Source organism: Amphiura filiformis, chromosome 5 (assembly GCF_039555335.1).
Source record: "Amphiura filiformis chromosome 5, Afil_fr2py, whole genome shotgun sequence".
NCBI classification, from domain to species: domain Eukaryota; kingdom Metazoa; phylum Echinodermata; class Ophiuroidea; order Amphilepidida; family Amphiuridae; genus Amphiura; species Amphiura filiformis.
In genome coordinates, this window is record NC_092632.1 from 59,768,599 (window position 1) to 59,786,230 (window position 17,632).

General features: G+C 37.8%; 1 protein-coding gene across 1 annotated transcript in view; it reads left to right on the forward strand.

The window, feature by feature from the left end:
* Positions 1 to 17,632, forward strand: part of LOC140153461 (kinesin light chain-like) — an 84,949-nt gene that overhangs the window by 31,599 nt on the left and 35,718 nt on the right. Inside the window, 3 exon segments of the mRNA XM_072176218.1 lie at positions 9,873 to 9,945; positions 10,325 to 10,397; positions 10,399 to 10,557. Of these exon segments, the coding sequence (XP_072032319.1) occupies positions 9,873 to 9,945; positions 10,325 to 10,397; positions 10,399 to 10,557 (305 nt within the window).

A 17,632-nucleotide genomic window follows, 5' to 3' on the forward strand; every position in this document is an offset into this window, starting at 1 on the left:
CACACAGCCTAGCTCAGCCGGTGCATTACACCACACGGAACTAGTGCTACACAGAAAGACTATTTCTTTTTCTTATAATCGTACACATAGAGCTACTTTCAATTTCAAAGCTTAATGTTGCCGTAAATAAATATGTGAACAAACAAGCAGCACAAACTTGGAAGAAAATACGTCGGAAAGCATTTTTCTTGTGCCTTACATCATACTGATGTTGTTGACCTTTATGCATGTTCGTCACACACTGCATATTATTTGCAATTGCACTAGACTGCAACGCGGGTCTTTACTGCGCCAATGAGCTACTTGTGATTCATAGATCAGCCCTGCAGTGTATGACTGGGAACACACCTGTATGACGACAACACTCTCATCAACAGAGGCTCAAGTTTGATCATCCTACACGTTGTATGGTGTCAAATATAGTCAATATCTATGGGATGAGTATATTTAGACAACAGCACTCCACTAATCAAGCACATGGTTGTGGATTTAACGTCTGGAAAGGCACATCACCTGACAAACAACAGATCATGTTGTAAACAAAATGCGAAAGACTTCTTAGAATCGGTACGTGTTGTAAGATGAAGACTCACAAACTTGTATCTTGTCCAATGAGAGAGTTGTGTTTTGGTCATGTGATGGTTTTGTAGTCATCATATGTAGACGGGAGTGGGCAATTAACAGTAATAAGAGTTATGTAAGCTATCCACCAGTGGAGCTTCTGCGACCCCTACGCAGAACTTCCGATAGTGGATTATCTGCGCACGGTGGACGCAAGGAATCCACAGTCGGATTTTCTGCGCACATGCACTGAAAATCCCCTCCGTATATAGTTCCGGTCGAGTAATTCTGCGCACGGTCGCAGGGAATCCACGGACGGATTTTCGGCGACGTGCTCAGAAACTCCCTCCGTATATAGTTCCGGTGGAGTAATTCTGCGCGACGGTCGCAGGGAATCCACGGACGGATTTTCGGCGCGCGTGCTCGGACCCCCCCCGCCGCATATAGTTCAGGGGGAGTAATTCTGCGCACGGTCGCAGGGAATCCACGGACGGACTTTCGGCGCACGTGCGCAGAAACTCACCTCCGTATATAGCTCCGGTGGAGTAATTCTGCCTTACCATAACTGATTATTTTAATGTTAACCATTCTGGATGACCCCGGAAATAGTCATGTTCTACTGAAATAGGCCTATGCATGCGTTCCGTATTGAAATATGTGTTTAAAATAGGCCTATTGGTCCGATGAGATGCACCTGGTAGTCACACTGTTAGGCCTAATGCTTTCAGTTGCACACACTGCGCCCGTTGGTACTCAGCGCAAGCGCTCCGCGCGACGCAATAGCGAGCGGACTCAGCGAAAGCGGACGGACGGACGGACGGACGGACACTCTGTAAATAGTAGGCCTATTATGATTAAAACGTGCGCCGAAAATCCGTCCGTGGATTCCCTGCGACCGTGCGCAGAAACACTCCACCGTTCTGACTCTAAATATATATAGGGGACCTATAATATTTGTTACTTTCAAAGTTATTTTTTTAAACATGTTTATTAAACATGATAGGCCTACTTGATGCGCAGAACTAACTCTAAACATATAGGCCTAAATAATATTACTTACTTTCTACCATAATAGTAATAAATCATAACAATTCCTGAAATGATTCCTGAAAAAATCCGTCAGTGGATTCCCTGCGACCGTGCGCAGAATGACTCCACCGGAGTAATATATATAAATAATATTTCATACTTTCTACCATTTAATAATATTAAATCATAACAATTCATGAGATGATTAAAAGCGCGCCGAAAAGTCCGTCTTGGATTCCCTGCGATCGTGCGCAGAATTACTCCACGGAGTTATATATATAAATAATATTTCATACTTCTACCATTTAATAATATTAAATCATAACAAATCATGAGATGATTAAAAGCGCGCCGAAAAGTCCGTCCGTGGATTCCCTGCGACCGGCGCAGAATTACTCCACGAGCTATATACGGAGGTGAGTTTCTGCGACGCGCCGAAAAGTCCGTCTGTGGATTCCCTGCGACCGGCGCAGAATTACTCCACCGAGCTATATACGGAGGGGAGTTTCTGCGCCGCGCGCCGAAAAATCCGTCTGTGGATTCCCTGCGACCGTGCGCAGAATTACTCCACCGGAGCTATATACGGAGGGGAGTTTCTGCGCACGTGCGCCGAAAATCCGTCCGTGGATTCCCTGCCATAGGGCCTGCACTTTGGCTGCGTTTTTTGCAGGTTTACATGGTCCAATAATCACAAGATGACTGACATGTGGTAACAAAGGCAACAGTCACTGCTATTTGATTACTTCGCCTGTGATTGGCCATCACTGTGATACGATGGTCAAAAAACCAATAGATGACTGACATGTGGTAACAAAGGAACCAGTCACTGCAATTAATTCCTGTATGACTGGCCATTCAATACATGCCTGTGATACACGATAGCCTTTTCAAAATGTAATACATGTTTGCTTGACTGCATTGACAATCCCCAGGAACAATACACACAGTATATGCATTGGACCAGGGACTGTGTATGAAGGGACTCGAAACGGATTATAGATAGCTATTGTCAAGCTATTGTTATCAGGTTTTCAACAACTCCTCCTATACCTTTCTACAGGAGTCAACCGTTGTTAATCCGTGATGAACCCACACTTTTACTGTAGCGTATACGCGAACGCGAGCGAGACTACGCGTTACGCGAGAGCGCGAAAATTCGTCATGCCTGGAACCTGTGTGCGTACGCATGCTTTACAAGTTGAATTCATTCATTTTTCAGGTAGCGGCTAATATAAACATTGCAGTTTTATTCTGTGGTTTTATTGCGGATATCAACAGAGAAATCATCGACGTCTTTGCAAGGCTGAGTGGCAATGATTAACTGACACTCCTCATAAAAATAATCATGTGAATTTTATTTAATACGATCTTTAGCTTCTTTTCGTTAGTTGAAAGGATTCAATCATGTTTCACCGTTGTTCATCACCGTTTAACAACTGGCGTCCGGTAGCGTCTGCGTGGTTTACCGCCGGGCAGCTAAAGCTGCCCTCGCAAGTAAACCACGCAGACGACGCGCGCCGCATCGCTGTTAAACGGTGATGAACAACGGTGAAACATGATTGAATCCCTAAATCTTTTATGGCCTTCGATTACATGCGAGATGCATCGAGGGCGTGATGTTTGTTTTCTTATTATTTACTCATGTTGCCCTATTCAGATATTTCTAAAGTTATGTCAAATAGAGTGCTTGCACGAATGGTCATTAGTTCAAATCATCCTCCAGACAAGCTCCATAAGATATGCTAATGCATGGAGTACAAAGATTTACTTTGATCTATACCAGTTTACAGGTGATTGGTATTGTACTCCATGCATTTGCATATGTCTTCTGGAGCGTATCTGGAGGATGATTTGAACTTATGATCTTCCGTGCAAGCACCCTATTCAGTACGACAACAACTTAGCTCACTTCCGGTAATTTTTACAGGCGTGACCTCTGCTGTTACGTAACGCAATGTTGAAAATCAGGTGGCAAATACGGTTTTTCAGAAAACATTAAAAAAATGGACTACACGGGTCGTTTCTCCCTTCATTTCCATATTGGGCCGATAGAGAAGATATGAAACATGAGTATAAGGCAAAGAATAACGTGTAAAAGTTGAATTATTGTGGAAAAAATGAATGCTTTTGGCGCCGAAGTAGCCTAAAAATGAGAGAAAATGCATGTCACGATAACAAAAATGGTTATATCTACAGCTTTGAGGAAACGCCGGTCTAATGCTTTTCTGTTATGATAAACATTAATTAACCACAGCTTGTATTAAAATTTCAGCGAAAATGAGCGGTGGAATAACCTAGTCGTAGGTTGAAAAGTTGCGTTCTTTGAGTCCTCGTGTCGTAAGCGCACGTTGCAAGTGTCACGATGCTTCACGAAATGGATCCCAGCCGGTGCTGTCTATTATACATGTTATATTGATTAATATAGCAATTAAAAACGTCTATTGTTATATATTTTATAAATGCAAAATACTCTATTGTGTAACAAAATATTGTAGTCGTCAAAGAAGGTAGTATCATCTCATTTAACTGAAGTACAAGCAGTTTTGAAAAGATTGTTGTTGAGTGAGATCCTTGAACATGTTGAACGAGAAATAAGATAGCAAAAGAATACCCTTTGCCCGAACAAGTTGCGATGGCTTGTGGACAGAGCGAAGGTGTTCAGTGCGGAAGGTTGTGAGTTCGATTCCCGTGTTATTTTATCGATTATGTGGAATTTTTCAGTTCGTTTTTCTTTTCTTTTTTCCTTCCCTTTTGTCTTTAATAATATAGGCCTAATGAATGTCAGCTTGAAGGCCCACTTTTTTCATGATTTATTTCAGTTCAGTTCAGTTCAGTCTTATTTTCATCTCAACACACATACATATAAATAACATGATATAGAAAAAACGCGTTTTGTAATAAATTAGTAACAATGCAATGCCAAATAATTTACAATTGAGATACCAATATTAATATTACAAAATAATATTTTAATAATGTGGTATGAGAGATGTGGGTGCCACAGAAACGCATGTTTAAGCCTAATCCTACATTCGAAGTTCATATCTTTTTTTACAAAAAATGCATTTAAGTTCAGTAGCTTTCAATATGAAATAATCAAATAAAGCATGTCAAACTTAAGTAATTTTTAAAAGTTCAAGAATATATATATAGGCCTATCAAATAAAGGAACGTCAACACAGATTTTCACGATTTTTAATTGGACTAGACCCTCCCTATCGGCAACATATTTTATGAGCTTTTATGCATACATATTAAATCATGAGATGCACGAATTTCAAACCTAATATTTTGGCATATTTGTAATTTTTACACAATGTCCAACTTACACCTCGGATTACACCTAATTGAATCAGCCAAGTTCGTTGTCCAGATAGAGCAACTAACTTATTAAGACTAGTCCCCATAGAACACCACAGTTAAGCGGTCAAGATATTAAGTGTTTTCTTTTCATTTTTATCTCGCTACTTCTGCTTCAAATGTAACGTGAAAACCTTCCTGACAGTTATTTACTAATATTATAAATATTGTTATAATTTTTGGAATAACAAAACTTCAAATTTGCCCGAAATCGTATATTTATGGCTTTAATAAAAATATGAAAACTAGGATTTAAAAATATGAGTTAAAATCAAATCGAAAATCAAAGAGAGGTGCTTATGGGTTCGAACCAAGATCGAACTTCCAAATACATGTATTTACCACTAAGCCATACCAGAGATATGATTAATTCGGTGACAATAATAGCAATGTTATTCCCACTCAGTGGCTCACTCGTGTATTTGCTATTTCTGGAATGAATTAACACTGTCCAAATAATGTAACACAAACCTTTATGCTGACTTTTAAAATTGTTTGAACGTTGGCGTTTGCCGGCTAAAATTTCAACATTGTGTTACGTAACCCGTGTTCACCAACCCGTATAAATTTTCTGTCGAACAAAAGAGGTCACAAAGTTGCTGTCGTACTGTAGAAAGGTCTGACGATAACAAACTATACATTTTGGAATCCTCATGACCATACGAGTATTTTGATATATTACTTGGCATAGTTGGAGCACTCTAAAAATTTGACCCCATGTGACCTTGATTGACCCCTCCCCGGAATGCCCGGAAGTTTCAGGAGGTCAAGTAGAACCATGTGCTTCTTTTGTCCAATTTGCCATCAAGATTTCAAACGGAAACAGTTCAGACCCAGAGCACGATCATGTCAGAAATTTATATTTTAGCGTCATAGGGGGGGGGGGGGGGCACGTGCCCGCACCCCCAATCGATTGCAAAATTTAAAAATCCCATAGGAAAATTGCCAAAAAAATGGCTTGTGCCCCCCAATCAGACCCGTGCGCTCCCCCCCCCCAATCATGGTCGGTGCCCCAATCAGATGACCCACGCCACGCCACTGGTTCTGGGACTGATTATTCGGACTGACTACGATCAACGTATTATTCATGCTTGCTCAACTGAGGATAACTTGTAAACCAACAACCCGCATGGGACAATGGGTGGAAGCCGTTTCCAGTCCCTTCAACACAGTCCCTGGCATACGTATAGGCCCATAGTAAAATAGTAAAATCTTCAATGATATAGTCAGTAATAATCTTTTGGTCATTTTTATGACTATCATCATTTGACGACTGAGTTCTTATGATACATCATCCGAAGAGCAGTTTCAGACAATTGCTTGGGATTGTTGGGGCAGAGGTTATCTTTTGAATTCTTTCATGACCACTGAAGCAGAGTCAAACCTGTCAAGGACACTCGGCGTGAATTGAACTGACCATGTCACTCGCAACAAAGAATTTCAAAGGTCATAAAACATCAATTTGGTATCTTCTGCTAGTGGTTCAGCCGAAAGCCGAGTAGGCCTATTTAAGACAAAAATAATGCATTTACGTGAATCTGTAATTTATATACTGACAGTATATATAAATTAGCTACATGTATTTGAATGGGGCATCAACTTCGTCGATACTGCCGTTTTCTTGGTTTTTGCCAATTTTTTCATTAAAAAATGTATGAAAGTAACAATTTGATTTTTTCCCACTTTCGCTGGGATCACTGAATGGGGCTTTGCAACGCGATATATTCAAAACTTGTATTCACCTACTGTAATAGCATTAATCCGATTATTACACAACTTCGCCAGCGTATTCAAGACATCCAATGCAAATAATCACCTAGATTATGACGTATCATACTATAAATATGGCGGAGTACTCAAATTCATTCAACAAAACCATGATTACAAGCTATTGCAATCTGCATTGCGCCATGATTACGGTGAAGGACACCGGTTCAAATCATTTGTATGGAGCCAATCAATAATTTCACGCACATCCTCTATTATTGCCCAATTATTGCCCGGGATGATTGCACACTGTAAAAGAGCTATTGTTATAATGTTTGATGAAATCGTGTTTAACTATTTGCTTAAGAACGGCACAATGCAGACAAAGCAGACAGATTTACTACATGTGGTACATGTATATACATATACGGAATGTTACCTAATTATAATAGGGGCGTATCCAAAAATGAATTCACGCCCCTTTCAAATGTCGAGCCAAAGTGCAGGCCCTATGGACCGTGCGCAGAATTACTCCACCGGAACTATATACGGAGGGATTTTCAGTGCACGTGCGCAGAAAATCCGACTGTGGATTCCTTGCGTCCACTGCAGGCGCAGATAATCCACTATCGGAAGTTCTGCGTAGGGGTCGCAGAAGCTCCACTGGTGGATCATGTACATACATGGTAATAAGCATCCATCAGTCACAAAACATAGACATGCTGGAGCAGGTGTGTTATCAGAGGGATGCAGGGTAAAAAAGAAATCCATATTGTGCATTAGCGTGGACAGGTTAGCCTTAATTTAAAATCGTACATGTAATTGGATTTCTTATACCGACTAGATGGATTGAAATGAAAGCAAATAGGATATTAAGACTAGATCTTCCATGTGTAATAACAACATGTACACATACATTTGTAATTTGTGCTGATATGGCCTAGATCTGAAGGCACATTGCTTGCCAAACAGTATAATGAATTTTTAACAAAGATTTTATGGTGTAAAAGCATTAAGGTGGTACTACATACCCTGATAATTTTCTGACTAATTTTGCATTTTTCTCAAAAAATAACTACACACTGGTAAGTGGTAACAAAGGTAAATGTATATTATAGGGGCGAGGAATCCAATTACTTTCAGTGATTCAAGACAAGGGGTTCATTATAATCGCGGTACATTCTAGCGGTACCTCTTTTCTTATCATAAATAATGTACCACTTGTCTAGATTCCTTGCCCATATACATGTAATATTGTTACCAGTGTGTAGTTGTTTTTTGAGAAAAATGCAAAAATAGTAACATATATTTATCAAGGGGTGTAGTACCACCTTTAATTAGGTAAAGAACATAAAGGGGCATCTCTCAAACATTTTACCCAAAAACTCTGCAAGGATTTTTAAGGCATTTTTCCTATCCCAATGATTGGTTTTTTTTTACAAATGTAGCAAGCAAAAGAAAAATATCTGGAGTGTAGTGTAAGACTAAAAGATATACATGTATTCTGTGTTAACATGTGTCTAGACCCGTTTCATTTGGTTCAGTGTTATCAATATATACTGTGCTTACTTTAAATATGACTGGTCCCAAGTAGTCTAGTTTTCAATGCTATATTAATCAATAGAGCCAGATAAAATATGCGGGTAAATAATTATATCGCAGGCATCTTGGAACTAACAATATTTATTCAATCCATTGCATTGGAACAAATATAGGTCAACATTTGCAAAGATATGTTCATATTAGGGGGGTAAACATGATCTATGGTACAGCAATAGTACTGTTCGTAACTTAACATATCATTACGTTAATTTGCAGTGCCTTGTTCTTGTTCTCTATAATAGTAGTGAACTAATTCTTTTGACAGGGAAAAAGCAAAAGGAAACTGCAGTAGTCAAGTCTTTTCAAAATAACAGAAATTCGGACTGTGCAAACATCAAATAACCATAATATACATGTACATATTTGCAGTGAATTTTAAGAAACCTCCAAATTAAATTGGCCCCTCCATACATAGAGGACTTTAAAGTAAACAGTTGGACTCAATTTACAGCAAGGAAATTGAGAAAACCCATCCTCTTGTCAGCAGTGTATGCATCTTGTATACAAATGACCTTTGATGGGCAAGTGCATGTTATTATTCCATTTGGTTTGCATCACAGATCTAATGATACATCAGATGTGTTGTAAGCATTACTTCAGTGGTAATATATATAATTGGAAACAAACACTTATTGACAGATGGTTTACACTGCTTCCTGATTTAATCTTTATGCATCAGCAGTTTGCAATATTAAAGGGAAAAATTACATGGCTACATTCAAGATTGATTAAATTATTATGACATTTCAAAATAGACTGGTAGTTAGAATTGACCCCGACCTAAGTAACGGTAGCATTGATACTTGCATTGAATAATAATTGCACATTTTAAAGGTTGTTTGCTTCTTTTGATGTATGTATGAATAAGACTTGTTTCAGTGGATTCAAATGGCCATGGAATTTAGTAATTGCTTAAGGTGGTACTACACCCCGTGATAAATTTTGTGACTAATTTTGCATTTTTTTTCAAAAAATAATAACACTGGTAACAACATTTATATATATTGTAGGGGCAAGGAATCAGAATTACTTCTTGACATTTCAGTGATTCAAGACAAGTGGTTCATTATAATATGTTAAGAAATGAGGTACATTCTAGCGGTACCTCTTTTCTTATCATAAATAATTTACCGCTTGTCTTGAGTCACTGACATTCCAGTGTAGTAATTGGATTCCTTGCCCCTATAATATACATAACTTTTGTTACCAGTGTGTTATTATTTTTTGAGAAAAATGCAAAAATAGTCACAAATTTATCAAGGGGTGTAGTACCAGCTTAATTTACTTATTGTATAGGCAGCGGAAACTACATAAAATAACACTGCATCAAATAACGGTATCAAGTATTTGATGCTAATATGGCATGAGATGTAAGGTAACAGAAAATAGGTAGCATAATGCTTAATTGGGAAAATGAAATTATTTCTCCAGGAACCACAATTGATTTTCTTTATTTAGTTGTGTATATTTTATGTAGAAATATATTTGATAATCGCCAAGGTAACATACAATGGTACATACCCGGATGTACGTACATAATCAATCCATTTATTGCTACGAATTCTTTACAAATTTCATTCATATTCTGTGTGCGTTTATTTGTATTTTTATAGACGGAGGACAGTGCCTCTGAACCCCTTGACCTAGGCTTCCCTGACGATGATGATGACCAACAAACACCAGATGGTAAGTATCGTTTCATCCCTAGATACTTCCCCCTTCCTCCCATCCCAGGGCTCCCATCCTCTACTCGACATTGTACAACAATATCAGTCTGTAGACAGCTCTAGCAAACAGCCAATGGACCGATTCTCAGCGGAACTGTTTGCACAAATAGATCGTTTTCTCCAGTGTGCCTGGAGTGGAATTTTCCATGTGCAAACTCTGTACTGTAACCATCTTTATCAATATTCGTGATATTTATATGTATCATAAGGAGGAGGGTCATATTGGGTATGCATAGTTAAAGGTGAAATTATGTATTTTATATCTTGGTAAACAAATTTGATTTAAACATAGTGAGATAATTAAACATAAATATATCTGTGTTTACACTTTCTTGCAGTAGACTATCCACAACAAGCTCCGAATCCTGGTGCAGCGGCTGCAGCTGCCGGTGGTTATGAGATTCCAGCTCGCTCGTACATTACACAATCTAGTAATCCAATGCGCTTCCCAGGGCCGCTATGAAGTGGCTGTGCCTCTCTGCAAGCAAGCCCTGGAAGATCTAGAAAAGACATCGGGGCATGACCACCCTGATGTAGCTACCATGCTCAATATATTAGCACTTGTTTATAGGTAAGATAGTAGTGAACACTCCCAGTATGGTTGGGGAGGAATTGAGCGGTTATTAAAAATGTCCGAGTATAGCGAGCAGCTAGGGACGAGATTGGAGCTTGAATTAGTGAAGAGTTGCCGCTGGCAACAGCTGGTGCTCTACCTTTTTATGTTGGTAAGGAGGGAAAACGGCATGTTCATACAAAGTTTGTAGGGAGATAAATTTCACAATTTTTACAAGATTCTGATCAGCAATATCATATCATATATATTACAAAATTAATACTTAAACAAATCATGTTCAGAGTTGCTACGATGCAAAAAGATAAAATGTGCTGTGTTAAATGTTAATGTGTAAGGCTGCTTTGAATGTGTAAATATTTTAGTTTGTTGTAGCGCTTTAGTGAATGAGGTGTGGAGTGTCAAAAGAGGCGGGTAGGCATTGAGTGTACAATGGAAAGTGATAAATCGTGCATGATCAATTTTCCAGGCCACGGCAATTTCAATACATTTTTGTGTGATTTTTAATTTGTTGTTATTTTGAAGTATTCTACAAAGACTTGGTTAAAAAATAGGCATTTTTTGTGCAAGTTTAGGATCTCGAGCACAACAGGGCAAAACATATAAATTTGCAAAAATTGAACAGTTAGAGAGAAGCCTGGAGTAATCTTTGATATGACCACAAGATTTTATTAGTGCCATCTTTGCATTAAATAATTGAAAAAGCAAGCCAACCTTTAAAATGCTACTATCCATAATTTTAACTCAAAATGTTTTCAAGAAGGTTATGAAAATTGATTGAAAATGCATTAAAAAAAACACTTTGCAGATACATGTATGCTTATCAATTGGTGAACACTAGCAAACTGCAATGGATAGCATCAAGTGAGATGTAATGGTTTTAACCTTTATATGGGCTATTACAGTAGAAAGCCACCCCCTATGGAAGACATTACCTTAATCTCCCACACAGAGGGGGTGTAGATTTTAAATTGAATTGAAATTCACACTCCCTGTGTGGAAGATTAAGGTCTTGTCTTCCATAGGGATGTATGTATTTGAACTAGAATAGCCCATTTTGGAGCAGACGACACTGAATGAGTAACTCCATTTGAAATTCACACTCCCTGTATGGAAGATTAAGGTCTTGTCTTCCATAGGGATGTATGGATTTTAACTAGAATAGCCTAATGCTTGAATTAGAGCAAAGAGAACATGAGTATAGCAGGCAATAATTCCTTGAATATGATGCATAATATGTGTGTTAAACTGTGCATGGATAATAGCATCTTAGTGTACATGTAATGTAGCAGTGCCAACAATGTCTAGTGGGTGTAGTCTGTGGTTTGATTGTGAACATGGCTTCAACTTAACACTTGGCTGTTGCCAATGTGTCATGTGTAGGTTTGCGTTATAAATAGGCATTTCAAAGTAGGTATTGTTGATTTGTGGATATGTCTTTTGTAATTTTCTTACAAGAGGTAAATTTCAGAAGCCAGTAATAGTTGCTTCAAGTTGATTGAAGTTGTAAACCAGTTGGTTAAAATTGTATTTGAATTTTCAAATAAAACACAGGGGTCAGTGATGATGACTTATGTAATCATAACATTGAAATTGTTTTTTCAAGGAATTGATATTTGGCATCTTTGTCACAGTTTTGGAATTGTAATTGGCTGGTATAATGTTTGTGACAACAGCCAAGTCAGTATCGCACCTTTAAGACATCAGTGTATTCATCGGGGATGCATACACTGAAAGAAGTCTACTGTCAGACAGCAATGTGCACCTCATACCTACAGGCCAAATGGGCCTCCCTCCCTCCCATACTCCTGCCTGACATTACATTGCATAGATGATGAAGGGAAGACATGGTGAGGCCCGTTGTAAGGAAGATGCTGTATCTCACTCAGCACCATTGTAACCGTGACAGTGACCATGACAGAGATGCTAATGTTGTATCTCAGTCTTGCTCTCTAGCTTGGGTCAAAATGTGGATTTGACCACAAGTTATGACCATATGGTAGTGTAACTTCTTTCAGGGATGACCATGATGACTTGCACATTGAAATCAACTCTTGCATTTAAGCAGAGCTCCACCACACTTTCCTTAAATGTGTAGTGAACATATACATGTACTTGATGACAGGCAAATTTGAATTAAAAAAATTATTTCATCGTTACAAGTATTTATATTCTGGGATTGTGCAACCATCATTTAAAAATATCAAATTAGATGCAACTATGTAGGTCAGTTTATAGTTTAGAAATTAGTTATAAAATTTATTTTATCATTTTGCTTAAAATTTTTTTCTGTAAAAATTTCACAACATGATTCTATTTAGCCAATGTTGGTGTGCACTTGATGCTAAGCTATGTATGTTGTCAGTTCATATCTGATTTTTCATGCAGATTTTATTCACCAATAAAAATGTGCATTGATTGTATAATTCAGATTGCGATGGTTATGGATGCGCACAACTAAAGGTACTGATAGCAATTTATACATGTGAATTTGTAAATATGGATGTGCATACATAAGTGATGAGCCACCGTGATGAAACTATAAAGCAGTGCCTCGATTATTGCACCACCGACTTCAAGTGTCGGCCAACCACTTTAATCTAAATGCTAATGTAATAATACCTGCAGGGCAAAAATACAGATTTCCTTTTTTTTTTTCAACAAGTATTATTTCATTTCTATGTGAATTTTTTACACGGAGAGCAAACACTTATGATTTATTAAGCCATCCGGAGTGTTTGTATAAGTGAGGTTTTACAATATGGTTATGAATGATAAGGCTAATGAAAGTCGAATACCAGGTACCCTACCCGACCTGGTCCTGGAAAATTGCTAGTCAAATAGTACATTATTTCCAAATATTTTATTATTTGATATTTTGTCAAGTTTTAGAGAAATAAAAACTATTTGAAACTATTCCTTAAGAAAAGCATATTTTAAGCATCTTTTTATAGAAATATAGGGGCATAATGCACTTTTAACCATAGACTCTGAATACAACTAACATCATGATATCGTTAGTGGTAAGGTTGAGCATTTTCGGCGGGTAACCGGTACCGCCGAGATTACATTACCCGGCAGGAAATACCCTGCCCGGTACCAAATTTAAAAAAAAATTCAATTTGGTACCCGGTTTACCCGCCTACCGAAAAAATGCGCTGGTACCGGTACAAAATTACCGAAAATGCCAGGCCTAGTTAGTGGTTAGCTTTGCATTTCTGCTATCCTTTACCACATGCTGGTTTGGACACTATGTGCCGCAGTCTTAAAATAATGAATAATGAAAAAGGAACCTACTCAATCTTTAAAACAAATCTAACGGGAAACTGGCAATTGACTTTCATAAACCTAAAGAAAAATTAAACTTGCAAAACAAATTACATAGAAAATAAGCAAAAAATACAGTGGGCGGGCAGCAATTTATTGGTGCATAAGATGGGTGCCAGTGTTTACACTCTGGAAAATGGGTGAATGTCACATGAAGCATCTCTCCCCCAATTGGGTTGATTTTATGCTCAAAAATTCCTCAGATTGGTTTTTCCAACAGTTAATTGCTAATTTTTGTGCACCAAATCTAATATTCACTGGGCCAAAATTGCCACATATTGCCTTTTGAGTAAACACTGATGGGTACATGATCATAATGATTTAATATCATATGATATTGTGTAGAGCTTACTCATTAAATATTATTGAGGTGAGCACAAAGTCCAATTTGTTAGTAAAAGATTGTGAATGTGGGCATGGGGTATTATTACATTCATTGAAGCATGTTAATGTTGAATGTTGGTGTTGTATCTGCAGGTTGGAAGGCTTGGCCTTGAGGGGACTTATAAAAGAATTTCAGATTGGGGTTAGAATAGTAGCTCATTGTGGATTTTAATAATTTGATGCAGATTTGAATCTTCTAGAGCGTAGTAATTGACTTCATTTGAATCAATTTGGTAGAAATCAGAGTTGGATATTCATAATATAGTTGCATGTGTATTATAGACCATCATGGATGGAATGAAGGAGAGAATTGTTTTCTCCTTTGATTACCGTACTCGAGGTAACCCTGCATTTGGCACATATATATTGTTACAATGGGAAATTAAATTTTACACAGCACTGACTTTACGTTATTTGCTTGCTCGAACAAAATTGCGTGTGTAAAGGAAGATTGCCCGCCTGTTCCTTGGAGCCCTATTTGTGCATGTTGTTGTGATAGCGGCTGCTTTTGGCTCTGCTGCTGGGAGATGCGCTAGTACGTGTCTGTGGATATTAACGAAGCATTGTCGTTGATTTATGTCTGCATACAATTTTCACCCAAGTTTAACTGGGGAAGGCTTATGAATAATTGTACCGGATTTGACTTAATTTGAAAGCAGTTTTTTAAAAGCTTGCCTGCAAGTTACCGTGGGTTTTTTTTCCAGCATATGACCGAGGTAAATTATGATGTTACTTAAAAGTAATCATCTTTGATGATAAAATCATTGATAGAAGATGATGCTGTCCCTGACTCGTTGATGCGGTGTAACCATGGTAACATCCATGGGATGTGTACCCAGAGGGCTTACACAGGTGTAGAAAAGTAGTCTTGCTTGGGATTAGGTATATTTTTCTCTCTTTCTCTCTCTTTCTCTTGCTTGCGCTCTCTCCAACTTTTATTTCATATTATTTCATGCACTCGCATAACTCATCGAGTCGTGTCAAAAGTATGGATCAAGGAGAAATAATAGAGGTGGTAGCTTGTTTTGACAGGAACTAATATGAGGAGCACAAAATTTGCTGGCAAGAGTAAAACGATTGTGGCAAGGTTATTATGAAGCTATGCGTGTTGGTGAATATGAATGATTGGAGCACCCAATATTGGTAAAATCAAAATAAAGTTGCTGCTTATTATTATTGAGTGTGATATGGCGTTTTGTGAGATCTGCTGTATTCTTAAAGTGCGAAAGTGGAAGAATTGTTGAGAAATCCATTTTTTTTTTCATTTGTCCCTCATTTCTGATCTATGTATTCCAAATCAAAACAATGTAGCAATACTTGGGTGGGTTTGCTATAAAGCACATACTGCTAAGTATTTATGTTCTCAAAAGAAATTGTTACAAAAAAGAATATAAACTAACAGCTCTGTAACTAACTCTTGATCGGTTAAATGCAATTAAAATATTTTCATAATTTAACATGATCTTAATAGACCTTTTGAGGAGGACTTACATTAAACATCAATTATACATGACTATCAAAACATAATTCAACCTATTAATTTCTGGTGACTTGAATGGGTATTTGATTATGCAGTGGACGCTGCATTCAATACGCTTCGTCAAGCAAGAGCAACAAGGTACACGATTGGTGTGATCAATCATTCCACGCCATGCGCTTATCAAACACGCTATCACCAGCGTATTGTATTTTTTACTGCACATGACATCTCTCCGATCCGAAGATTTCTAATCGGCTTCTGAAAAGGTCTTTTAACATGAATACAAAGATATTATCAGTGCATTAAAATTGTCAACTGATAAAATCTATTTCTTTGTTGCAAAGTTGTTTCAGGGCAACCCTTGTCAGCTTTGAAGTTGCTAATATTCATGTGGCATTTAGTACTACCGTACATGAATAGTGTTGCTCACTCAGACAATGTATGGCAAGACTTGCATGAGAAGCACAGAATTGCCTAGCAGGCAGCATCAAGTTTTGCTCTGACAAGTGAATCCAATTAGCATTTAAAGCTGTCAAAGAATGCTGTCCCCTTGTCTAGAAGTGTATCGTCTACAATATAGCATTATAAGTAGGTAATAATGAACTTAGGTTCACTGGATAATTTGGAGGAATATTCTCACAGGTATATATTATATATAAAGGAAAGTATTGATGAAGCGGCCGGCAGGGTCTGGCCACAAGTGACATTAGTATTAAACTTGGCTCGGGAGTTGGAGCAGGCCGACAGCCAGAGGTCAAAGAGACGGATTAAAATGAAGTGATCTGTGAAAAGAGTGATGATGAGTTAGCTCACTACAGTCTACAGGCTGTTTACTACACTTATGTAACAACAAGTCTGTGCATGTTGCTCTGGTCAGGACTCTTGTTCACCATGTCCTTTTTTCCTTCCGCTCTTTGATTAGGCTTATTGAGTTGGAATTGTTTCCAGACGGTACAAAACAATGTAAAGACAGAATTCTCCCAATGCATATTTTATTTGAGGCTTTTGTCCTAGATTCACTATTGGTAGGAGAAATATGTTTGCCATAACTTCATTTACACAGTGTAATAATTTGAACTTTGTGGAGCATTGGGGGGTTGTCTTTTTGTGGAGGACAGGGGGAAAAGATAAATGAAACCTCTTCTAGTGTTAAAACGTTCTTTGAAGAAGTTTTATTATTATTTCATTTTGGGCTATTCCAATTGAAATCCATATACCCCCTATGAAAGACATGACATCACACACAGGGAGTGTAGATTTTAAATTGAGTCACCCATTTAGATAGCCCCATTTGAAATTCACACTCCCTGTGTGGGTGATGTCTTCCATAGGGGGTGTATGGATTTCAACTGGAATGGTCCATCGCTATAGAATCTTAAGTCTATTTCTAAGTAAAATGGAGGTGCCATCATCGTTGACATCTGATTTCAGTCAGTTCTGTTTATCCAAACCTAAAGAATCACAGAGTTAGTAATTGTGATAGACACAAACACTATTATTTCCATGCATCCGTGTCTCAAAGCACCAGACCGTCTAGTGTTAACCGTGATAATTTGTAATTTGAACTAACAAATGGTCTGTGAATAGCATAGAGTACAAGAAACCAACACTAGACCAGGCTATGGAAATCTTCTTCAATGGTAGTTATTCATTACTAATTGCCTACCATGAAATACTAGAAAGGTTCTTTTATATCAACCAATTTAAAGGATGACAAAATGACAATTTTATTCCAGTTTGAAATATTCATTCATACCTGAAGTTAATTACATTTGTAATACAATTCTAGTGAATCAATTAATGGATAGATATTATAGAGTTACCGTACTTAATTTAATAGTTGTCATTTATTCAGCAATGTACACTTAGTGGAAATGTAATAGT